Source organism: Urocitellus parryii, chromosome 10, assembly GCF_045843805.1.
Source record: "Urocitellus parryii isolate mUroPar1 chromosome 10, mUroPar1.hap1, whole genome shotgun sequence".
Classification (NCBI taxonomy): Eukaryota; Metazoa; Chordata; class Mammalia; order Rodentia; family Sciuridae; genus Urocitellus; species Urocitellus parryii.
This window is the reverse complement of record NC_135540.1, coordinates 112624713-112650082: the sequence shown is the minus strand read 5'-3', so window position 1 is coordinate 112650082 and position 25370 is coordinate 112624713. Positions and strand designations below refer to the sequence as shown.

Below are 25370 nucleotides of genomic sequence, written 5' to 3'. Positions count from 1 at the left end.
GGTGTACAAAATAAAGAAGGGAAAACTCATTCAGTTTTACAACTCTGCAAATTTACTACAGGTTATAAATTTGGCACCGTTTGGGTCTGACAAGGTTTTATTTCAAAAAGTGCTCTGCTTAGTTAAGCATTGAGAAAGGTAAGTGGTAGAGAAGTCAACAGAAAAAGGCAGCCAGAGCTGGCTAGGAAACTGTCAGTAAACTGTGCACATGGAAACTCATCACTTCAGTTTTTCCAGAAAGCTATATAGTGTGACTTGATTTCCCTTCTTAAGGGAAGCAGTTGAGGCTGCAGTTTGTGGTATGGATTTAGAGACAAGCTGGATTTAAGATGATTCTTGTTTTTTTTTTTTTGGTCTTAGATTAATGTGAGCAAAGTACTCAACCTTGTTGGAACAAAAGTTTCTCCATCTGTAAAATACAAGAAACTGTATTATAATGTGTTTATGAAGTGAGCATTTGGGAGCATATACCAATCCTTGGTTCTTTGTACAATGAGGGGGACATAGTGTGTAAGAGGTGACTGATCAGAAGACAGGCAGAAACTAACGTTTTATAGCTTGGGAAATGGGAAGTGAGATATAAGTACTCTGGAGTAGTGCAGTTACAGAAGAGGGAATGAGATGTAGAATCAAGAGCACCAGGCAACCAATCCAGTGACTAGGTTATGAGAGATGGAGGTAAGATGATTCCTAAGTAAAAAGGTGGTATCTTGCACAGATAACAGAATATGGCTGGGAGAAGAGAGCAAACAGGGAAAAAAATCTCACTGCTTTTCATGCACTGAGAGAGAAGGGCTTATCAGGGCTCTATCCAGTTGACCCCCTCAGCCCTCAGGGCAGCCAGGAGCGGGGATGAGTGAAATCCAGGCTGGCTGGCCAGAATCATTCCTGGTGTCAAAAGCACCTTTGTGGAAAAACTTTATTAATAACTGTCACCATTTATTGAGCAACTGATGACCAGCCTGAGGTGCTTGCCCCAAGCCCTAGGCATGCTGGCCTCCTTTCTCCTCCCCTGCAGCAGTGTCAGTCCAACTGCAAAGCTGGACTCTGGGTTCACCCTTGGGCAGGTAACTAACTTCTCCAAACTCAGCTCCTTTCTGTCAGAGTAGGGATACTACTCCAAGCTTGCTGGTGTATATAGTGAGGCTTCCACCAATGTCCTACCAGATGAAGAGCTCTTGAGAATCAAGGATTTTTATCATTTTACACAATATCCTACTCCCAGGGTGGAGAACAGCACCTGTCACACAGGTATAATAAACATGTCCCACGACTGATGTAGTATAATGCTTACTACTGTGGCTGGCACAAGGTGGACACTAAGGGCAGCTACAGGAAAGAGTGCCTACCTTTTTTTAACCACTGTGGTACTGAGACACTTGAAAAGAGCTGATGAACATAAATTGGCAAAGTTAAAAGAAATTTAAGGAGAGCAACAGATATACAAGGGTCTATTAATTTAAAATGTTACCGTACTTAAGGTCCCTGTATATATACTTGTCCATTTTGGAAAAGGAGATTGTTTATTTAACACTATATTAAAAAATGTTTTCCCTCAGGTGTGTGGAGCTCACCTGCAAGGTAGGATTATGGCTATTTTACCAAGGTCCCAGGATACAAAGGGGTAGGTTCTTGAACTTGGGGACATGATGCCATGCTGTACCCCTAAAGCCAGTCTATTTCAAGATGGGAGGCTGTGGTTTGGAAGCTGGCAATCCAAGAAAGCTACTTTTTCAAATCCTTTTAAAAATCCACTTATAGAAGAGCTCAGAACCCTTCCAAAATGCAGAAGCTCTACATAAAATATTGTCTCATAAAATGTAGAAATACCATTTAGAGGTAATTTTCATCAAGAAAAAGGAAAAGAAAGAGAATATGTAATTTACAGCCCAAAACACAACTCAGAATGCCCTGTGGGTTATGGATGAGAGTTATAATCCTGTTGTGGCATAGTTAATAGAAATAAAATGTGACAAATAATAAAAATGAGAAAATGCTCATGTGCTTGAAATGACAATAAAAATAGGATAGTAATAATGATGATGATGGGTAATAAAAGTTTAAATAGTCCTATCCAACGGAAATGCAGATATTTTTTCCTCTGTTTTTTACATTTTTATGGAATTCTGATTCTCTAGCCTCTTCAATTAGCCACCAACAGGTTATAAACGTTGACCTATTGTTGAGTCACTTTGATAAAACTAAGATAAATAACCCTAAATTAGAGTCTTTGCAGGCTCATAGCCAAACAGAAGACACAGGTGTATATTAAGTAAGGTGTGGAGTTCTGCATTACACCTGTGAACAATGCTACGTGAGCATAAAACAGGAAGGGCAGTCGGGGAGAGCTTCCTCTAAGAAGTGGCTTTTCATCTCTGTTTACATTTAAATGACAAAAGTGTCAAGTACGAAATGTAGACTTTATTATTAGTCTGAGTAATGAAAGGATTCTAAGCAAGTAACATTTAGTTTGGATCAATTTAGAAGATAGAGATGAAAAATCTATTCTAATACTCCAGGTGTAAAGTGCTAAGTGCAGCTCAGAAAGAAGATAGGCAATTCACATGGCTGTAGAATCAGCGCATGCCAGGAGGAAGGAGGGGACAGCCAGGGACGTTGTCAGAAACTCCTACCTGGGTTTGGTGGGACTGTTACTGAAGAGAAAACATGAGCATGTGTGTTCAGAGTGAGGGTGATGAGGCTCAGGGGTGTGTGGGCACTCCAAGTGGTGCAGTAGACAGTGGCATAAGGTTGAGCTGTGGGGACTGGGGCTCTCCATACCCACTGGAACTTCATACCCACTGGAACAGAAATGAACAGAGAAGAGCAAGAGAAGATGAAGAATGAAACTCTGGGGAACAATGGATGGAAAACTCTTGAGAGTGCAGTAAGAAAAGGGTGGGGAATCCAGAGAAAGTACCAATGCTAAGGCCAAGAAGAAAAGAGATAAGGGCTACAAGAAGGTCCCAGGGGGGGGTAACCAGCAAAGGTACCTGAAAACATTCCAGGGGGTAGTGAAGTAGAGTGAGATTACAGGGTGGAGAGCAGATGGGAACTAGGAGAGTAGGGACGGTGAACAGGGACCAGTCTTCAAGTGTTTAATTCATTAAAAAAGGGAGGTCATCATTCAGCAAACATGAACTGAAGACCTTCTAGGACAGATACCGGGGATACTACTGGGGATAAGACCTGGGCTCCAAGCTCAAGGAGCAAGACGTGTCATGGTGTGGCAGGAAAGCACTGTCAGAGGGTGATGTGAGAGCATACTGCAATGGAAGGAAAAAGAAAGAATATCAATTGAGGAAGGAAGGGGGAAGTAAAGGGAGGCTTTTTTAGGGTAGACAAGACTTGAGTGTGTTTGATAGTGTTCTTAAGCCTTGGAAGGAAAAGAACATATATTCACCACCAAGCCTTCAATACCTTGTAAAGATGGACCATGTCTAAACTGACATACCATTACCTTCAAAACGGACCGTTTCTCCTACACATGGAGAGACTGTTGTTTCTTCTACTGAACTGAGGAGAAAAAGTGGCTCATGTTCAGGAGCCCTAGGTCAGGAAAATAGCCCACCTGAACTCCAGAGAATGTCAGGTGGGAGACCTCCATCATGAAAGGCATTATGGAACACCAACTCTGCCTGAGGGTGCGAAAGGTGGGCGTCTCCCACTGCAGGCCCTTGCTGTGCCAAAGGAAAGGTGGAACTGCCTGTGATATTTCTTCTTTCTTTCCCCTCTCAGAGTGCAGAGCTGAATCTTTATGAGTGAAACACATGCCTTCCCCTTCCCCACAGAACACATACATGCAGACAACAGATCATCAACTTTAGTCAGATATGTTACCTGGCTAGCCAATCTATTCTGGCATAGACCAGTTATCAAAAGGCTTCATCTTAAGGAAATTCCACACAGAACTTACTTATCTTTGGACCCCCCAAGACCTACCTCGGTGGGCTGGTCGGCTGGCTGTGGCATCAGGAGTTGGTTATGGTGCTGCAGTACCGTCTTCAGGTAATCTAAAACGGTCTGGCAGGGCACTGGGAGGAAGGAAAGGCAACAGTTACACATTAGCTAGCCCTCAACATGAAAATAAACTCTTGAGGTCTAAAAACACTGTTGATGTGAACTTCTAAAAAAAAGGATCTGTTTTCTAAAGGAAATAGAATCTCCTTTCATTTGACATCCGCAGTTATTTCAGTTAGTAAATACAGAACAGATGCTACAGTTTGGGGACAATTTTTAGGATCAGCACAATTTGAGATCTTTCAAGTCCAACTTACTCCAATGCAAATCTGGGTCAACAATAACAATCATGAATAACTCAAAGAAGAGATGTGAATTCTGACTTTACTTTTGGTATAAGCACCTGATGGCACTTTTAAAATTAAAGCACTGAAAGCTAATATTTCTCTGGCTGATAATGATATAATACTCATTGCTATGGTTTAAATGCAGTTTTTCCCTCTAAGGTTCATAAGCTGAAGATTGGTCTCTGCAGTGTCAATGCTGGGAGATGGTGGGACTTCTTAAGAGGTGGAGCACAGTGCAAGGCTTCTGAGTCAACAGGCAATGCCCTGTGAAGGAACAGTGGGTCCCTGAGTTAGTTCCTGAGAGAAGGGTAGTTCTAAAAGATCAAGTCTGCCCCAGCCCTCCTCAAGCCCTAGCTTCCTGCCCCACCATATGATCTCCTTCTCACACCTCCTCCCACCATGATGCTATCTGCACAGAATGATGCAGCCAGGACCCTTGCCAGAGCCAGCACCTTAGTGTTTTAGCCTGTAGCATCCCAAACTGAGCTAATAAACTTCTAAGTTACTCAGCTTTGGGTATTTCACTATAATAATAAACAGATATGTTCTTTCTTTCTTTTTTTGGAGACAGGGCCTTGCAAATTTGCTGAGGCTGGTTTTGAACTTGTGATCCTCCTGAGCTGCTGGAATTACAGGCATGTGCCACTGTGCCCAGTTGAAGAAGTTCATTTTTAATGACAGAATCAATCTAGTTTATTAACAAACAGGAATCCTATTCAATCGAGATTTGATTCCCAACACCTGACACATAGTTCTTACTGAATGCATCCCTTTCTCTGGTTTTAACAAGGTCCATTGATTTGGTCCAATTCAGACTTGGTATGTGTTTCATTGACTATTACACTATTTTTTTTGAGACTTTGTCTTATATATTCATTTAATAATTACAGTAAAACTGAATAGATATTAACCCAATAGAACATGACTTTTTTGTTCCATTACATAAATAATGCCTACATCTGAAGATTTACATTAGCACTCTTTCAGGAATTTTGACTAATTGCTTTCAAAGGTCTTGGTAGCTTAGTTAAGAATCTAATTTATATGAATTGTTGCCACTATCTTTCTTAGCTGTGTTTTCCTAAGATGTTTTTGTCACATTAAAGAAAATAATAAATATTTAACCTAAGCCCCAGTTTTAAAGTATCACCACAGAGCTTTCTTCACTTTCTTTTTCTCACTTTTTTTTTTTCTTCAGATAGCAGACAGAAGTTATCATTTTTATCCCCTGCTAATGGCTTTGGGTTTTCAGGTGACATCACATAACAAACTAAAAATTATATCAACAGCCTTTTGAAGAATTTAAATGACAAGAAGTAGAAGTAGGTTAAGAAATCTTTCTTCTTGCCCCCGAATTATTTTCTTTAATAACCATCCTTACAGACCTGTTTTATGGCCATCACGAATAGCTCTCCGAATATATTCTTCAAATTGAAGTAGCATTTGCTGCACAGCCAGAGGTCAACCAAAGTAGCCACGGTGGTGTCAGTTTGAAGTAGGCCTATTACTACACCACAGTTTAATAAAACCTGTCAACTCCTGATTTCAGCCTGTGAAAGCCCAATCCACTTTACAGATGCCATAGTGAGAAGGATACCTCTTTTGGCTTTGGACATTAATTACTGGGAAAAAAAAATAAAGCAGAATTGAGAAACTAACAGAGGCAGGAGACAGGGCTGTATTTTAGTTCTGGGGTTTTTACTCATTGTGTGGCCTCTTTGTTTATTTATTTTTAAAATCTTTTGGTGCTGGGGACTGAACCCAGGGGCACTTTACCAACGAGCCACATCCCCACTCCTTTTTAATTGTAGACAAGATTTTGCTAAGTTGCTGTGGCTGTTCTGGAACTTACCATCCTTCTGCCTCAGCCACCCAAGCTGCTTAGAGGATTACAGGTGTGTGCACCTGGGTAATTTATCTGGTCTTTAGAACATCATTTAATTTTTATGATGTTTGAGCCTCTTCTAGACGGGGCTGCATATGAGGATCCAAAGCAGCACTTTTTTCTTCACAGTTTATGATAAGGATAAAATGCAACAGTACATATGACTGCCTCACCAAGTGACAGGTGCAAGGAATGACCTTGGATTCAGCTCGGAAGTTTTACCAAAATTTTGTAAATGTAATTAGGATTTGAATGAACTTCCTTTGATTCCTTACTCATATTTTACAGTCATTAAGATTATGAAAAAACTTTTAAATGAAGCACAAAAAATGCTTACGAGGCGGCATATAAAATGGAATATTCAGTATGACTTCAACCATGTTAAAAATAATTATATGTATAGCAAAGAGATAGGAAAGAAATAAGCCAAAGTGCTAATAATAATAATAATTTACAATGAGGGGCTGGGGTTGTGGCTCAGTGGTAGAGTGCTCGCCTAGCATATGTGAGGTACCGGGTTTGATCCTCAGTACCACATATAAATAAATAAAATAAAGGTATTGTGTCCACCTACAACTAAAAAAAAATTATTTAAAAAAATAATTAGCAATGATTTATATTTTAGTTGTGGGATTATGGTAGTTGTTATTCCTTTCTCCTTTGTCATCCTTATAAAAACTAGTACCAGTACAGGTTGAGCATATCTAATTTAAAAATCCAAAAATGCCCCCAAATCTGAAACTTTTTGAGGGCCAACATGACATTACAAGGAGAAAATTTCACACCTGATTTTGTGTGATGGGCTGCAGTAAAAATGCAGGCACACTGAAAAGTTTGTATAAAATCACCTTCACGCTACCTGTATGAGGTGTATATGAAACATTAATTGACGTTGTGCTTAGACTAAGATATCCTTCTAAGGATATCTTATTATGTATATGCAAATATCCCCAAATTAGCAGAACTCCAGAATGTGGGAAGTTGTAATCCCAAGCATTTCAAATAAGAGATACTTAACCTGTATGGTAAAGAATTAATTTAGAAGTCTGGAAAACACCTCTATGACTGTCATGTCTCCTTCCTTGCATCTATTACCTTCCATGGGGAATACAAAGCCCTGGCAGAGCTAAGAGGCCAACTCTCCCTGCTTTTCACACACCCAACATTTAGGCAGCAGTGCTAAGCTAGCCATCACCAAGGCCAGCTGATTTATCCAAGCTAGAAGAAAATGGAATTGTATGTGCATCTGCTGGCTAGCTACAGGGGGCCCGATTTAGGGCAGGAAGACAGGACAAAACTCCTACTAGTGGACTGTTTAACCAACTGAAACAGCCACTGCTTTGGGCATGCTGAGTGATTCCCTTCTTCCAGGCTTTCCCCTGATGTCCTTCCTCCCCATCAGTGATCCTGCAAGGCAGATGCACCTCGGCCCCTCCAGTCCAGGGCCAGAGTGCACTCCCATTAAGAAAGGGGAGTATTCTTCTTGGCTGAGGACTCTGGATAATTGCCTGGATTTTAACAGGAAGGCCATAGAATCAAGTGCAATGTTTTCTGTGGGGTTGAGGGGGATACCTCAAAATCAATCAATTTGGAAAACAGAGGTGAGTATAAACTGTATTTGAAACATAAATGAACTCTGTTTATTAAAGTAGAGGTAAAACATACCCTGACCCACAGCTTCACCATGCTGCCTGCCTAGAAGAAGCACAGGACACTGAAAGGGAGTTGTGGAAAATCTCCTGTTCTCTTGTCCCTTTGTCTTATTCACCTACAGTTTGTGGACTGCAGTGGAATTTCTAAGTCTATATTCGGGGCTCATAGGGAATAAGGATACAGGGTGTCATGCGTGATTCCTTGCAGTTCAGACCACCACGTAATACCCCTGGTCTCCAATGGAAGAGAGCCAGGTCAGTGTTTACAGCTTGAAAAGATCATCAACAGGGTCCTCAAGGAGCAGATTATGCCCCCAGAGACAGTCACTCCTAACTGCCTTTCATGCAAACACGACTTCAGATCCATTGGGCAGATTTCACCCATTCACTTTTTCATTCTGCAACCTACTAGAAAGTAAATGAGAAACCCAAACCAAAAATATGTATTAAAAGGAAAAAATGTTGTAAAGGAACCCAAAATGCACCTCTCCTGACATGCATGTTTTTAAGTTTTTCCCCTCCATGCAACAACACTTTAAAATGCGTATCAGACAGAGAAAATAGGAAGCTCCTTTGCATCAACAACAAAAAGGAAGACTCCCTAGTCTATGTGGATGCTTATCATGGTTAGGAAAGAGGAGTTAAATCCCACACAGAATGGGGGTTTTTAAGACATCCTAAGATAATATGATAGATACCTGGCAAAAAGTCTTGAGAATTACTCCTCAAGTAACTGTTGGGTCCTGTTTTTTAAATGTACTAACGCTGACACTTACAAACTAACTACGTGATCCTGGGACAGTTGCTTGATCTGAGTCTGTCATCTCACTTGTAAAACTGGAATATCTACTGCCAATTAGTTGAAATAATACATGCAAAGCAGTACCAGGAAGTACTGCCTAGTATAAGCTACGATGATTTTAAGAGTAGGAGTCTAGTGAATTCTTCACAGAAGCCACTTAGCTGTTGACCATGCTGTCTTGGCTGCTGGGCTATCTAAGCAGCTGTGCAGTAAGGTTCTTCTAAGGGAAACCACTCTAATTCTGGTTTTGCCTTCTGTTGTTGTTGTTGTTATTTATTTATTTATTTTTGGTACTGGAATTTGAACTTAGGGCATTTAACCCAACTTGGGGAATGATGAGAAGTGGGAGAGCCCTTTTTTGCATTTTATTTAGAGACAGGGTCACTGAGTTGCTTAGTGCCTTGCTAAGTTGCTGAGGCTGGCTTCTGAACACGCATTCCTCCTGCCTGAGCATCCTGAGCCACTAGGATTACAGGTGTACACCACTGTGCTTGGGCGGTTTTGCCCATATTAAGGGTGTGCAGGGCTCTAGTTCTAATTCTCATTGCAGATGACTACATTAAAATCTTGATCAGTTTATTATTCCTCAAGCACTATTTAGTCTACCTTGCTAGACAATTGTTTTTAGAGATTTAAAAACTTTTTAAAATGTACCACACACAATTTTACAGGGAGACTGAAATTTCTTACTGTCCTTTGACAACCATGGCCACCTGTGTGCTTAATCATTTTTTAAGTGTTCTATTCACAGTCTCTATAAAGCTAAGCTCCTGAATGGAACTATTTAGAAATAAATAATCAGCTCTAGGTATTAGTCTACAGATGAATGGTTATATTTTTGATAATGACAATGCCTTATTTCCACTTAATTCAATTGTGTAGCTGCCACAACATGCCTGACAGTGGGCCAGGAATTGGGAACACAAAGACAACTCTGACTTTGTTCTGTCTTCAGGGCCTTAAAGGACCTCTCTTCCTATCTCATTAGGCAACAGACACATAGAGTAAACACTTTCCTTGAAAATGGTTTTAACAGAAAAATGCATGATGTACTATGGAAATTGGTTAGTTGTGCTTGGGATATGGGGAAAGGTCTGTTATGGAGAAGAAGTGTCACCTGTATTGAAGGATGTGCAGGAGTTTCTCAAGGGGGAAGACGGCAATATGTTCCTGGGTTGGAAGGGATAGCAGGAGTAAAAGGAAGACAAGAGGCATACAACTGTCTGACTTCTCAGAGAATCACAAACTGTCCAGGGGGATCAGAACACTGGCGGATAGTGGGCACTGAGGTGAAGGTGGAGTTTTCAATACAGGACAGGAAGACAGCAAGGTAGTCAAGGGCCTTGTGTGCCACAATGATGGGGCTGGATTTTACTCCACAGACTAGGGGCTCTTTGGCAATTGATGACCTGGGGCAATTTGAGGGGAGTGACTGGAGTCTGGGAGAGAAGTTGAGTGACCCTTTGAATTATGAGATTTGCTCAGATAAAGGCAGTGGGAAGAGGCAGGAGGGTTCAAACTGGTGAGTACGTGAGAGTAGAATTCAGAGGCTTGGGGAATGACAAAAAGTGGGAGAGAGAGATGAGTCATGGTGGATCTGAGGCTCCTAACCTGGGTAATGAACTGAAGGGTGACATCTTTACAAGTTAAGAACACTGTTCATTAATTTAGGAAGAGTACTTAAGTTCTCTGTATTGCCAAGCAAGGAACAGATACCTTCTCTCTTTTTTCTTAGAGTTGAAATTTATCGAGTGCTCACTGGAACACCTAGCAGGCACTCACTTGCTACTTATTTAATCTGTTTTTTTCAACATCTCTGTAGTATCTCATGGAGGGGGAATGTGAGTCTCAGAATGGTTAAATTATTTGCCAAATCATGGACTCTGTGTCTGCAAATGTGCTTACTTGTTAATATCCACATCAATATCCCTGGTGCTTCTGCAGTCACTCACAGACATGGGCAACGCACAGGGAAGTTTGAGTCACCTGACATGCACAGGTCCAACTGAAATTGACCACTGTGGTGGTCTCTGTCTTCTTGTTTCAGTTCTCATCTGTAGACAAGTGTCCTTGCTGTCATCTGTTTTCGTGCTGTGTTTTCATTAGTGATTTTACTGCCTAAGTGGCCTTTAACTTAGTGCTCAAGTGGTGTCTAGTGTTCCTAAGCACAAGCAGGTGTCTAGTGCCTTATGGAGGCAGGTGTGTTGGACAAGTTGCACTCAGGCCTGGGTTATAGTGGTGTGGGATTCTACAGGCCAGTGGAGTTCAATGTCAACCAACCAAATACAAACAGCAAATAAGGTCTCTTTGAACAAACACACCCATAAACAAGGTATGTAATGACTAGTGGAAAATACTGTGAGCAGGGGCTCTCTGTAACATACTTTGTACTTCCCTTAGGAATAATGCTAATTCACTGTTCACAAACTTTTATAGAACACAAGGATCCATTCAATGGTAGATTTGGAGTCAGAAACCTTGGATAATAATCCTAGGTCTGCAACTGATTTCACCTGTCTGGGTCTCAACATTGTCTACAGAATGGGGATGATATTATTTGCTACAGGCTCATGGAGTTATGAGAATAAACTCATAGGGTTTATTTATTTACTCATGGGTTGTAGCTCAGTGATTGAGCACTTGCCTTGCATGCGTGAGGCACTGGGTTCGATCCTCAGCACCACATTAAAAAAATAAGTAAAATAAAAATATTGTGTCCATCTACATCTAAAGAAAAAAACCAAAAGACAAAGTAGAAGTTATTATGTAAAGAACAACAACATTCTTTAATAAAGGGTGCTGGAAAAACAACTGCCACATGCAAAGAGTGAAATTAGACCCATATCTTAAAATCAACTAAAAACACATAAAAGACCTAAATATCAGACTAGAAGCTATAAAACTCCTAGAAAAGAACACAGAGGAAAAGCTCCTGGACACTGGCCTTGACACTGACTTTTTGGATATCACAATGAAAGCCCAGCCACAAAACCAAAATTAAACAGACAGGATCTCAAACTAAAAAGCTTCAACACAGCAAAGAAAACAACCAACAAAATGAAACACAAGCCTACAGACTAGGAAAAATATTTGTAAACCATGTATATGATCAAGGGTTAGTATCCTCAATTTATGAAGAATCCATACAACTTAATAGTAGAAAATCAAATAACCCGATTTAAAAAATGGACAAGACTTGAATACATATTTCTACAAGTATATAAACACGGCCAACAGCTAAATAAAAAGGTGCCCAACACCACTAATCATCAGAGAAATGAAAATCAAAACTACTATGACATGCCACTTCAAACTGATCACAATGACTATTATCATAAAGTCAAAGATAACATGTTAGCAAAGATGTGGACAAAAGGGAACACTCATATAACTCTTGGTGGGACTATATGGTCAGACATTAAGGAAAACAGAAGGGAGATTTCCAAAGAAATTAAACAGAACTATCATATTTCCCAACAATTCCTCTTCTAGGCATATCCAAAGGCAATGAAACTACCACATCATAAAGGCATCTGCACTGTCTGTGTTCACTGCAGCATCATTTACAGTAGCCAAGACAGAGGAACAACACATTTCTGCAGCAGCAATGGGTAGAGAAATGGTGGCATATATATAGAATGAAATACTGTTCAGCCCTAAAAGAGAATGAGGTCTTGCCATTTTCTACAATATGGATGAGCCTGGAAGACATTATGCTAAGTGAAAGAAGCCAGGCAGAGAAAAACGTTGTGTGATTTCATATATAGAATATAAAAAACCACACAGATGTGCTGATAGAGAGGAAAGTAGTTACTGGGGATCTGGGGAGGGGGGAGAAATAGGTCAAATGTAACAAAGTAGCAGATACATAGGATGAACAAGTCTAGAGATCTAATGTACAATATGAAGGCGAAAGTAATTAAAATTATACTGTATTTTGGATTCAGGCTAAATGAGAAGACCTTTATTGTTTTTGCCATAAAAACAAAAAAATGGTTAACTGTGTGAGATGGTGGATATTAACTTCACTATAGTAAGGTTTTAATTATCTACATAAATTCCATAACCTCATGTGATATAGCTTAAATATATACAATAAATTTTAAAAATAAATAAATTTATCTTCCCTATATTTGGCACTTGGAAAATTTCAAGGTAATTTAATTACCACATTTTATGATTCTAAGACACAGTTTTTCTTATTTTAATATTACCAACTTCATGTTAAAAAACAATTATAATGTATAATTATGATTTGCATTGTTTTCCTTCTTTCTTAGTAGAACATAAACACTGCTGTCTTATACTCAGTGGTGTCTTAGATTGATGAAATATGGTATTTTATAGCCATTCTCCTTTATATGTGCTCGTAACACATTTAGGCTACCCTAACCTGAAACTTTAATCCATTGAAAAATTCCACCCATCATTTTCTTCTTAAAAAAAATCTCTTAGCACTTCATATTCTGATCCAAATACTTTTTCCTTTCGAAGCTTTTTTTTTTTTTGCAGTATTAGGAAATTAACCCAGAGCCTTGCACATTCTAGGCACAACTCTACCTCTAGCTACAACCCAGCTCTTTTTACTTGACTTTCAGTCAGGGACTTACTAAGTTGCCCAGTCTGGCCTCAAACTTTCCTGCCTCATCCTTCTGAGTAGTTGGGATTACTGACGTTTTTTTTTTTCAACCTATTTTCAAACAATTTCACGTTTTAACTGACTTTGTAATTTCTATCGTGGTGATCTAATTAATTAATACAAGGAAAAAGCACCACTGCCATTTCCTTGGAGTAACAGAGTGAAACTAACTCTGAAAACTAAGACAGCACCTCCCAGAAGCCGCTGGTTTTCATGGAATTGATCATCAGTAAGACTATACTGAAAATTCACAAATAATACTCAACACTGGCCTCTTGGGTAGTGCCAAAAATATACCTCTCGCCAGCCTGTTTTTGGTAAGGTCTCAAGACCTTCCTTTTCCCATTGTATAGCTGCTTAAGTGAAATCATTTCTTAGATGATAAGCTCATTTCTCTTAATTTACTTCAAGAACTGCTCCAGGTATGAAGGCTTTATTATTTTGGGGAACTCTTTCTTTTGGAGGGCTATTGCAGTTGCTCAACAGTACTCCTCTGGAGAAGCAGAAATGAAATCAAGGAAGCTCCCTGGACTCTGCCTGCAGCATGTACTCTCACTTCACTCCCAACCGATTCCCTCTGCTAACCACTGAGTGCTGCCTTCTTTTATATACATCCATCCAGTCTGGTTAGAAAAAAGTTGATTGCCCTATAGGTAGATTTTTTTTTTTTTTTATTGGTTGTTCACAACATTACAAAGCTCTTGACATATCATATTTCATACATTAGATTGAAGTGGGTTATGAACTCCCAATTTTACCCCAAATGCAGATTGCAGAATCACGTCGGTTATACATCCACAATTTTACATAATGCCCTATTAGTAATTGTTATATTCTGTTACCTTTCCTATCCCCTACTATCCCCCCTCCCCTCCCCTCCCATCTTCTCTCTCTACCCCATCTACTGTAATTCATTTCTCTCCTTGTTTATTTTCCCATTCCCCTCACAACCTCTTATATGTAATTTTGTATAGCAATGAGGGTCTCCCTTCATTTCCATGCAATTTCCCTTTTCTCTCCCTTTCCCTCCCATCTCATGTCTCTGTTTAATGTTGATCTTTTCTTCCTGCTCTTCCTCCCTGCTCTGTTCATAGTTGCTCTCACTATATCAAAGAAGACATTTGGTATTTGTTTTTAGGGATTGGCTAGCTTCACTAAGCATAATCTGCTCTAGTGCCATCCATTTCCCTGCAAATTCCATGATTTTGTCATTTTTTAGTGCTGCGTAATATGCCATGGTGTAGAAATGCCACATTTTTTTTATCCATTCATCTATTGAAGGGCATCTGGGTGGGTTCCACAGTCTAGCTATTGTGAATTGTGCTGCTATGAACTTCGATGTGGCAGTATCCCTGTAGCATGCTCTTTTAAGGTCTTCAGGGAATAGTCCGAGAAGGGCAACCTATAGGTAGATTCTTGAGGAAAGTTACAAGTCCATCCATGGAAACGTAGTGGCCTCTAGGACAATAGGGGCCTACTATGTCCACTGGGAAGCAGGGACACTGCCTAGGGAAAACCCCTCCAAGTTATATAGGGGTGTTACTGCTTGACAAAATACTCTTAGCATGTGCAAAACCAGCCTCTTACTGCACTTTTCTTCAAATGGGTCCCTAAAAATAATAGATTTTTTCCCCCCTAAAAATGCAGAGCCAATAGAGAGAAGAGTTCTTCAGAAGCTGGGCTCCATTGCTTGTGGTTCTGAATGGCTGGTGTCAGTTTCTACAGCAGGATGATCCCCAGGATGCTATTTTTCTCCTCCAATGAAAGAGGAGTGGGAGTAGATCTGAAAATATCCTACTGAGGTAAACCCTTAGTGAGTGGACCACAATTCCCAGGACTTAGAGTTGTAGAATCCCCAGTGTGTTAGCTGCAACCCTATCTCCCTGATTTGGGGAAATGAGCAGTGCTCTGGTTCTGGTTCTACCCAGCGATCTCCTGCAGCCAGTACCTTCCTGACTTGGGAAAATGGCACCTCTCTGCATCTAATCCACAGCTCAAATGCAAAAAAAAAATGAATTAACTTCACTACAGCTTCTCCTCCCCAAGACTACTTCACTTAATCTAACTCCAAAATGTTCTGAACAAAATCTCAGCTCTATTTGGGAAATTCTTTTAAATGAAAAGAGTGGAAAGATGAATTTCTAATTTAGCAGTTCTAAACATTCATTTCTGTTTTTGCCTTCTAGATGTTCTAATAAACAAGTGTGAACTTTATTAATGTCTTTTATTTCTAGATCAGATACCAAATAGGTGATACAAAAATACCAGGTTAAGTGAACATAACTTATGTTTACATGCATGTGTCAGCCTTCAAATTTTAAAAATTTATTACATATGCTTTATTTGACCATAATAAAATAGTATAGTAGTTCATGTATGTAATTAGCCAGACTGCGTAGATTGGTTAAGTACATACTCCAAAATTTACCATCCATGGGCTGCATGATTAAAAGTTTGAAGAGACTGTTCTATTGATGATCTTAATGTCTTTTCTAAGTCCCAGGCACACAGTAGAATTCAAAGATCAATGTAAAATCAGCGCTTTTCCAAAAATTGAAAACAACTTAGCAACTTGGAAAAGGTCTCTGCATACAGACGATTCTACTACTCTGAAAATCTAGTCTTTTTTTAAAGAGACAGTAGATGCCTAGTGTTTAACCAAGACACAAATAGTTTAGGGCCAGCTTAATTACTGCTCTATCTTTGGCCTATTAGTTTACTGTTTCTTATTAACTTTAAGGGGGAGTCTGTATTCTAAAAGAGACTATGCCTGCTGAAACTTAATAAGAAAAGCAAGGGAAATTAATGGCACAGAAGAGATTTGTTCAGTACTACTCCAGTCCACCTCTGAACGGATATTTTCACTGTAATTTCTAGCAATGGCAAAGCCTTTAAAACCACAGCAACAGGACCACTTTTTTGAAAGGAACTCAGGCTCACAGCACTTGACCTACTTTAATGTCAAGGAATCACATCTAGGAATTATTTTAAGACTGATAAAGATGCCTTTCATGAGGAATATGGTCTTTAAGTCTATACCCCAAAGCACTGTAGCTGAAACAAAGACAAAATAGTATAGTGACTCATCCCCAAACTTCTTTGGCACTGGGTAGGCTAAAGACCTCTTTATCATGCCTATTTTCCCAATTCTTCTTTTGCTGGCCAAAAATAATTTTAAAATTAAAAAAATTACACATATACACATTATGCATACAAAGAGTGGTAAATAATGGAAAGGAGTAAGATTTGCAGTTGTCCTGCAAGTAATGTGGAAGCATACCTGGGATGCTTTCTAATTTCCTTCTGAGCTCTTCATTTTCTTGTTGCAGTGAAATAACCTCCTGCTCTAGCTCTTGGCATCGGGGACAGTAGCCTTCTTCTTCCTCCTCCTCTTCCTCCTCCGGGAGTGTAGAAGATGATGGGTGACCATGGGACTCAGAGGTTGCTGGGGAGGTCCAGCCACCTAGTGTATGCACGGGAGAGGTGGAGAGAGGATCCACATCGGCCAGGTGGCCATACTCACTAATAGTTGAGGTGTTTGGAGTTGGAAAGCTCCCCGAGAGCAGGTAATTTTGGAGGGAGTCAGTGAAAACTCTTAAAAAGGCAGAAGTTTGTTGTTTCCTTTGCATATATTGCATCTCTATGTCTACATTGTCTGAAGTCTGACTGTGGACCCCTTTCCCAATGTGACACTGTTCCTGTCTTTCATTATAACTAGAGCCTTCCTGCTTTACGCAAGAAATCATGGATTGAGAATGGTTTGAGTCCAGAAGTTTTCCTCCACAATTTAAGAGGCTAAGAACTCGACTGCACTGCTGGGCAAAGGCATCCAAAATCATACGACTCTCTGAAATGAAACAAAAAGACATGTCAGTGACCAACAGCTTAAGACAACAAATAGACAAAAGTCCTCAACTTTAACACTTAAGCCCATTAAAATATGTATTTTTACTCTGCCATAAACCAGATGACACAGAGAATCCACTGTTAACAGGACAAATTCCTATTGTTCTATGATTGGCAGGTTCCTGATGAGTCACCTCCAGTCTCTTACTCTAAGCAATGGCTGGCCTATGATTCTGGGCACCGTACAGAGATTTATCTCTCTCACATTAACTGGCCTGCACAGGTCTGCACTCACACCTTCAGCTTCATTAATATCCTTACTCTAATGAATGGAGCTGGCCACTGCAGACTCAATTCCTCATTGATAGGAGGGCTTAGAGCAATCATTACTTCTATTTCTGGAGTGCCCTTATGCCCTTGCTATTAATCAGCTGATACAATCCCTGCCGAGAGTATGTAGCTCCCAGATGCAAACTGGAGAAGAAAGATAAGTCTTTTTGAAGAGCTCACTAGAAATCTAAGATAAAACAAAGAGTGGGTCTATAGGCAAAGAATGAGCACAAAACAAAACCACATGTGTCATTCAACTTCTCTATTTAGTATTCCTTCTCTAAATTTACCTGCTAATTTGGATTTCTTGTCAAGGCCAATGTTTAGGCTGACCAAGATCCATATATCTGAAAACCAAGAGTGCCTCTTCTCAGAGCCATTTTCATTTGATTGTCACATCTCCCCAAATGGCATAAGGCGTGGGTGCTAGGTAGCCCACATACATGAATTCTAAAGCATATTAACTGTCAAGCAGTGAAAAGCAAAAAGTAAACTGAAACCAATCAACTCCCTACAAAACACAGGAAAAACTCCCCAAATCATGATAGTGTTATTTAACATCAGCCTAAGGTTCTTGAGTATTCACCCTATTGGAAAATGTCATTGGAAAGGTTCTCTTCCCATTACTACCTAGACAAGTGATTATAAACACAGACAGGGACACTTTCCAGAGTTTATACAGTGGTATGAGGATGCTTCAGCTTCTCCTTACCCAGAAAAATGGCAACAAGGAAAGCACTAGAGAATTTAGCTGCCAGTAATACTTGTTTGTAAAACAGCCACTTGCTGCTTCTGAGAATGGTGACTATTCCTTTTTCTTTCCCAGGATAGGGGACCTTCAAAATTAAAAATATTGAGATACTTGTGTGCTTCTACAGGCAACAAGACAGAAGAGTTGCAGTAAGAAAACCTCTAGAAAACCCAGGATATGTGACCAATGAAATTGCATTTCAAGAGACCCCTGTGCAGTGCCTCCTCCCGGGTTTTTTTCCTTAGCATTCTTTTGTGAAGTAACTATGATATTGGGGAGACAGAGGAGTCCAAGTAACCTGGTTCTAACTATTTAATAAGAATGTGTATAAAAATCCCACAACATGGTTGACTGGCACACAGGAAGCATCCCTCATGTACCCCACATCTATACAATGCTACCATTCCAGAATCCTTTAGAAAAATACCAAGTCAGAAATCAGAGCCCAGATCTTTTCTGTTCAGGAAGCAATTACAGGCTGTACTGGGGTGGGAGGATCAACTCAATGTCTCAAGAAATACTGAGGTAGGACTCTTGTAAACATGTAGAGGACCTCAGTTTATAGCATTCTCAGATTTACTTGGCTGAGGTGGGGGTTGCAAGACCACCTTTGGCAGCCCACAGGGCTGTTTACTTCTTGGGACAGCACTTCCTTACTCTTAGGAACAGTACTATGAATCTCTGCCCTGACCCTCCTCCTCCAGCCAGTCTTCTCCCTGTTGTAAGGTACAAGATTAAGAATTCCCTACTCTAACTGCTTGGGGAGCCTGTGCCCTCAGCCATCTACCTACAGAGGGATAGCAGCTAGAGCTTGGAAGCATGAACTGTGTGTATATGATGTACTTCTGAGTGCAAGATGAAGCTGGGAGTCAGAAGAGGTGGTCATGGTTGGCTAAAAATCCCAAAATCAAACCTGGTCATTATAAAGGTGTTATTTGTCAAGACAGGTGAAGAGAATGTATTTTACTTAACATCTGATTCAAGATTTTTAATTATTCAATACATGATATAAGGCCTGCTTTTTGGTCCTGAGTCACACAAATACTTTGATGCCATTTCATTACAATGACCTAAACAAACAAACAAAAAAAGAAAACCACCAAAAACATGAAAGTAAACAGCCGAACCATACAAGTGGGGAGGTTTAAGATGTTTTATTCTCATTTTTTCACTTCCTAGTTTTTATTCTTTTATTAGTAAAATCAAAGGATGATATTGATTGGGAATGTTCAATTCTAGCACAAGAGCAGTTTTCATTCATTTTAATCCTATAATCCCATTCTAGACTTGAAGTTGTATTTACTGTTTGCATTTTAATCAGCATAGTCCCAATTGATTTACAGCCTATACACCTTTAACATAACCTTGATGAAAGGGACAAATACGCAAGGAAAGGCTAAAATAGAACTGCCTAGAAAGAGCTGCTCGATTATATTTGTTCAGTGTCCTAGAGAACACTCAGTAGTTTTAATCATATTGATGAATCACATTACAGCATAGATTTTAAGGGGAAAAAATCTGACTTAGGGACAAGCGTGATTTGTTTTCTTAATTGAAGGATAAACTCATAACATGCTGAGAAAAAATCATTATGTAATATACTACATTATGAAGATAATCTATTAAAGTGCACTCAGAATATCAGAGAATAGCTACAATCATAAAATAGTTCTTGCCTGCAGTTCTTAAAATGCTTCATTCTGAATTTGTTCTTAGAATTGAAATATACAAAAATAGCAATCATACACCCTTAAAGTTGAATTTTTTCCCTCTTTAGTACCTTGAAATATTTGAATACTATTTTCTATTTTAACATTGATACATGAAAGCCATGATGAAATATATTGCATTACACTTGGTGAGGGAAAATAGCAACTCTTTCCACTTAATACATATTGCAGTCAGCAATATTTTAGCTTTCTAGACAGAATATAATTAGAAATCCAAGTACTAGGCATAGCACATTATCACTAAGAAATGGAGAAAAGTTTTGTTTTCATTTGAACACAAATGAATGGCTACTGATCCATGATTCTTAATTGAGTAAAGTGTTAACATGTGTTTTAACTTTTTTTCCCCCTAGTCATGGAATGCTCCACACACAGGGATAGCAGTGAAGTACAAATTCAACAGTTTATAAGGAGGCTTTAAAATTGTCTATTTTATCCCCAACTTCCCTAAATAAAGCAGCATGAAATGTTAATAAATCACAATCACAAAGCACTGTAAAATGACCACTTCTAATTTATTTTGCAGCCTGTTGGGAGATAATATCATGCTGCAAATTATGCCTAGTCTGATTCCAAAATCTAAACCCCTGATTATTTTTTTAATTAAAAAATTCATTTCTTGAAATTCTTCTGCATTTAGGTGGTTTAATCCATCCTAAATCTGATAAATGACTAAGAAGAGGGATGGGAAGTAGGCAATCAAACAGTCTCCCTACTTTACTAATGTCCTTCTTTGTAAGGAAAGCCTTGAATGGAATGTGCCCATCACGGCAGGTTCCCAAGAGAATTCTGTTTCTATGAAGGAGATCACAGTACTCAAGATTAGTGGTAACCTTTTGATTTTAGCCCAGCGAAGGGTGAAATATATTAATATTAAAATGCAGAAGCAGAATTTTTTGTGACCTACTACCATGTATCCACATATTATAACTACCAAAAGGATTTCTAATAGTTGATTTCCATAAAACGTTAATTTAACTTCTTTTTAAGAGAGGACATCATGGCATAGAAAATAGCAGAAATGAAAGCTTTGGAAGCATCATCCTTGTCTTAAATCAATGAATGATGTCTTTTAAAAAAATGCCATCCAATTTTTTTTCATAATGGCAAACATCAACACAGCAAAACAGGATGCAATTTTTCTAAATAAATAAATCAATGATGTGTCAAAAATTAACAGATGAGTTAATATACCCGGTGCTATCAAAACCAGATGGTGCTTCCTAATATTCATCCTGCTCAGTCAATCCCTGAATATTTTCTGGACCATCGGTATATAAAATAGGATGCTGCTATTTGTGATGGCAAACAAAAGCAATCATGCCTGCCAAGCACATACTATAACAGGCAGCATTTCAGCTCTGCTAGACAGAAAGTAATTAGAATGCTTTTAATGTCCAAAAGAATGATGCTGATAGGCTGCCACAGATGTGTAGATTTATGAATATTTATATGGTGGTTTATAGCTGACACTTTTATCAGTTGAAGAAGATAAAATATCTGCCTGACTCAAAAGCTTGACAGTCAGGTTAATAAAATCTCATTAAAGAGAATGACCTATGCAATTATATAGGATTTATTGTAATTCATTTTTGATTGTACTCTGCTTAAAGATGCAATTTCCCATTTCCTGATGCCAAATTTAGGCTGCATATCAAGATCTACGTGGATTTTAACTCTAAGCCTCCCACAGAGGAAAAATGTGCTTTTAAAACCATAGTGTAATACCCCTTTTAAGGAAAATTATACTCTTCACATGATTTTATAAGAATATTGAAAAATTCTATTTTTAATCACATATTTTTCTTTTTAATGACTTGTGGCTCTTAATGGGAAATAAGATTCACTTCAACCCTTTCATCTTTTCACTGCATTTGCCCTGGATGGTCCGTTGTGCCTCTTTTCTACTAGACTCGCTTCATCCAGTTGATGTTTTGACAATTTTCAGTTTGCTAGGTGGCCTAAGACACTGCAAATACACTTTAGTGAGGGTGCAACAGGCAAAGCACCACCCCCACCCCATGTATTTAAATGGCTGTGGCGTGCATATGAGCTCATTGGTTCAAAGTGGAACCATTAGTTCCTCAAAGAACCAATCAGCTCTTCTGCTGGCTGTCCCTCTGATGGTCACTTGCATCACTGTGCTGTTGAGAGATGGCTTTGTCCATCAATGATTAATACTATGACCACAATCCATGGTGTCTAGTCCAATGGCTTTTTTTTCCCTTTTGCACTCAGACCATCTCCATACTGCACAGAAAAAAATCTACCATCCACTTCCTATCCTTCTAACAAGCACTAGGCATCTAGTCCTCATGGTATCAACCTTACCTCTCTGTTTAAAAACTTGTTCTTGTTTTTCTTCCTTTCTTTTTTTTTAATAGCCTTGTGAATAAAAGGTAGTATGGGAAGATATATAGATAGATAGATAGATAGATAAAAATATAGATATATATAAATAACCTCTCACACCTTTAGATTCAGTGATGTTGATTTCTATCTGGAGACAGAGACAATAAACTAAATGGACACTAGAAGAAACACTGAAAGCAAACACTTTAGACAAGATGAGAAGGTGGGAACTACAAAAAACAACAACAACAACAACAAACAAACATACAAAAAAACCTCCCGAAACCCTCACATGAAGAAAAGAAAGCAAGAGAAACTTCCAGAGCAGGGAGGTTTCATGGAAAGGACCACAAGTGACTGCTGAATGGAAAAAAAAAAAAAAAAAAGAAGAAGAAGAAGAAAAAACAATACAGGAACAGTGGCAGGAAAAAACAAATTTACACAATGGATGAAAATAGGAATGAGAAGGTGTAGATTTATAGTGTATTAAGGGAATTAAAAGATTGGAAGATAGCAAAGCCTGAAAGGAGAAAGCAAGGGAAGATAAAAGACTGAACCAGGCAGATAAAAGAGGGGGAAACCTCAGTGGACACGGTGAAACCAAGGTTATGCAAAGGAGTATGCAAAATATAGAAAATGGGGAAAGGACCCAAATTGCTGGAAAACATAAAGTAAAAAGAATGCTGAGCTGGAGTATAAATGAGGACACCAACAAGAGGTAGAATTTAAGACTCAGACTCCAAACTCTGAAAAAAGAATATTAACCTTAATAAGGGAGAAAACATAAGAGAAATGGGGAAAAAGGACGCCCACAAGCAGCCTAAGGATGAATTGTAATACCACAATAGAATACTGGGCCAACAGCAACTAAAATCAAAAACAAAAAACCTCACAAACAACAAGGAAGCCCACATAAGAACCCCACTCAACGCCGTCAAACATCTCCACATCAGTGAGGGTTGTGACAGAACTAGTCTTCACGGTAACCTATAATTAGATTTTCTTTTTCAAAACCAATCCTTCATGTGTCAAAATATTGACAAACAGCAGAACACTTAGCACAGGCATCTATAACTCATTTAGAGACAATACTCTTCTATTTTCATTTAGGAAAAAAAAAAGACAAATTCACTGAAATATAGAATGGGAGGAGGGGTTCTAAAGTGCCATAAAAGGCCTGAGCAGGAACTTTTAAGTTCTCACGAGTCCATAAACGTGGCTGCGTCTTCAGGGAGCACAGAGCACCCTTGGGTGCAGGCCCAGGCCGTGGCCTCCCAACAGCGCCTGTCCCTCCCAACAGCGGGGCAGCACCCGCTAGCTCTGGGTGTGGGGTGTAGACTCCGGATTAAAGAGAGGAGATTCGGGCTCTAGGAGGGGTGCAGAGGAATTTCTGCAGGGCTGGAGCCGAGGTGCTCCAGAGGAAATCAGCGCTGACAGTCTCATGGTGGGGGAGGGGGGATAACGAGTGACAAGGTAGGGAACAACGACGTGAGCAGCCTGGACCCGCATGCCCGGAGCTGGGGAGAACAGCGAGAACACCCCCCGGGCGCCCAAACACCTGAATCCACTGGAAGGTCGAACTCCAGGACCACCGCGAGGCTGGAGCGGAGGATCAGGTGTCTCACAGCCACGGCTGGGACGATGGGGTGGACAGGGAAGGGCCCGCAGAGACAGCGCGCGCAGAAGCACGAGCGCACAGGAAAAAAAAATAAAAAAGAAAGAAAGAAGAAGAAAAAAAGAAACACCGAGCACAAGAAATAGCCGAAGGGGACAGCGACAGGGGCAGACTGCACCAAACAGAGGGAGAAAAGGCGAGAGAAAAAAAAAAAAAAACAGAAGGAAAAACAAATGGAGGCGGGAGGGAGTGAAAAGGGAAGAAGTGGAAGGATAAAGTGAAGAAGCGGAGGGTAAAGAAAGGGAGCCTCAGCGGAGCCACCCGAGCAGCCCCAGGCTGTCCCCAAGCAGTTGCTCCTGTTACCCTAGGACATCTGGCTCCCACCCCCGTCCCCGACCGAGCAACGGAGCCGCCAAGCCACCTGTTAAGAGCGCGCGCCGTCGTAAACCCGGGACGCGGCGGCGCCGGGGAATCTTCCAGAAGTTGCTGCCCAAGAGTGGGGCGCATGGGAGGCCTCCAGGGAGCGTTCGGACGCTCCCCGGTCTCCTCAGTCACACACACTGGGGCGCGCGGGAGAGTGTCGGCGGTCCCCAGCTTCTCCTGCCCGGGTCCCTCCCCTCCCACGACCGTGGCGGGAAGGAAAGTTGCGCCCAAGAGTTGGTACCTGCGCTGAGCTCCAGGCTGGCGCCGTCGCTACCCGCGCTGCTGCTGCCCGCGGCCGCTGCCGGGCCGGGGCCGTACCTGACGACGGCGGCGAAGGACGACGACGACGAGGCGGCGGGGGCCGCGGGCGGGGCCGGAGTCCTCAGGTGGCCCTGGGACGCGGCGGGCGTGCAGGACGGCGACGACGACGAGGCGGCGGCGGCGGCGGCCCGGCCGGGCCCGGGGGGGTAGGAACTCTGCGCCTGGAACTGCTGCGGCGGCGGCGGCGGCGGCTCGCTGCTGCTGATGGAGACGGCGGCGTGCGGCGCGAAGGGCGGCGGGGGCGGCGGGGGCGGCCGCACGTGCGGCAGCTCCACCAGGGTGGGTCTGTCGTAGCGCTTGGCCAGCGCCGGTCTCTTGCTGGGGAACGTCTTGAGGACGCTGTAGGGGCTGCGCTGCTTGTAGATTTTGGGGACGCTGGGCCCCTCCTCCGCCGGCTGCATCTCCTCCTCCATTCCGCGCCTCAGGGCCGGTCTCCCGTCGCACGTCCCCTCCCTGCCCCGCGCCGGGCTCCGAGGGTGCCTCCGCCGCCAGCCAGCCGGCTCTGCCCCTGTGCGCGCGTGTGGGAGGGTGTGTGTCTGTGCCGTGGCCGCCGCCGCCGCCGCCTGTCGCTGAGGCTGGCATCTCCGAGCCCCCGCGCGGGGGGCTGCCGCCCGAGCGCTGATTGACAGGCCGCCTCGCCAATGCCTGGAGGGAGAAAGGAGGTGAAGAGCAAGTGTTTAGGGTAATATCTGCTAATGATAATGGGGGCGGGGGCGG

General features: G+C 41.1%; 1 protein-coding gene across 1 annotated transcript in view; it reads right to left on the bottom strand.

The window, feature by feature from the left end:
- Bend4 (BEN domain containing 4) overlaps positions 1–25066 on the bottom strand; it is a 28820-nt gene extending 3754 nt beyond the window's left edge. Inside the window, exons 1-3 of the mRNA XM_026385201.1 lie at positions 24574–25066; positions 16566–17132; positions 3943–4034 (exon numbers count right to left, since the gene is read on the bottom strand). Coding sequence (XP_026240986.1) covers positions 3943–4034; positions 16566–17132; positions 24574–25066 — 1152 coding nt within the window. The remainder of the gene's footprint in view (positions 1–3942; positions 4035–16565; positions 17133–24573) is intronic.
- Between the last annotated feature and the right edge of the window lie 304 nt (positions 25067–25370).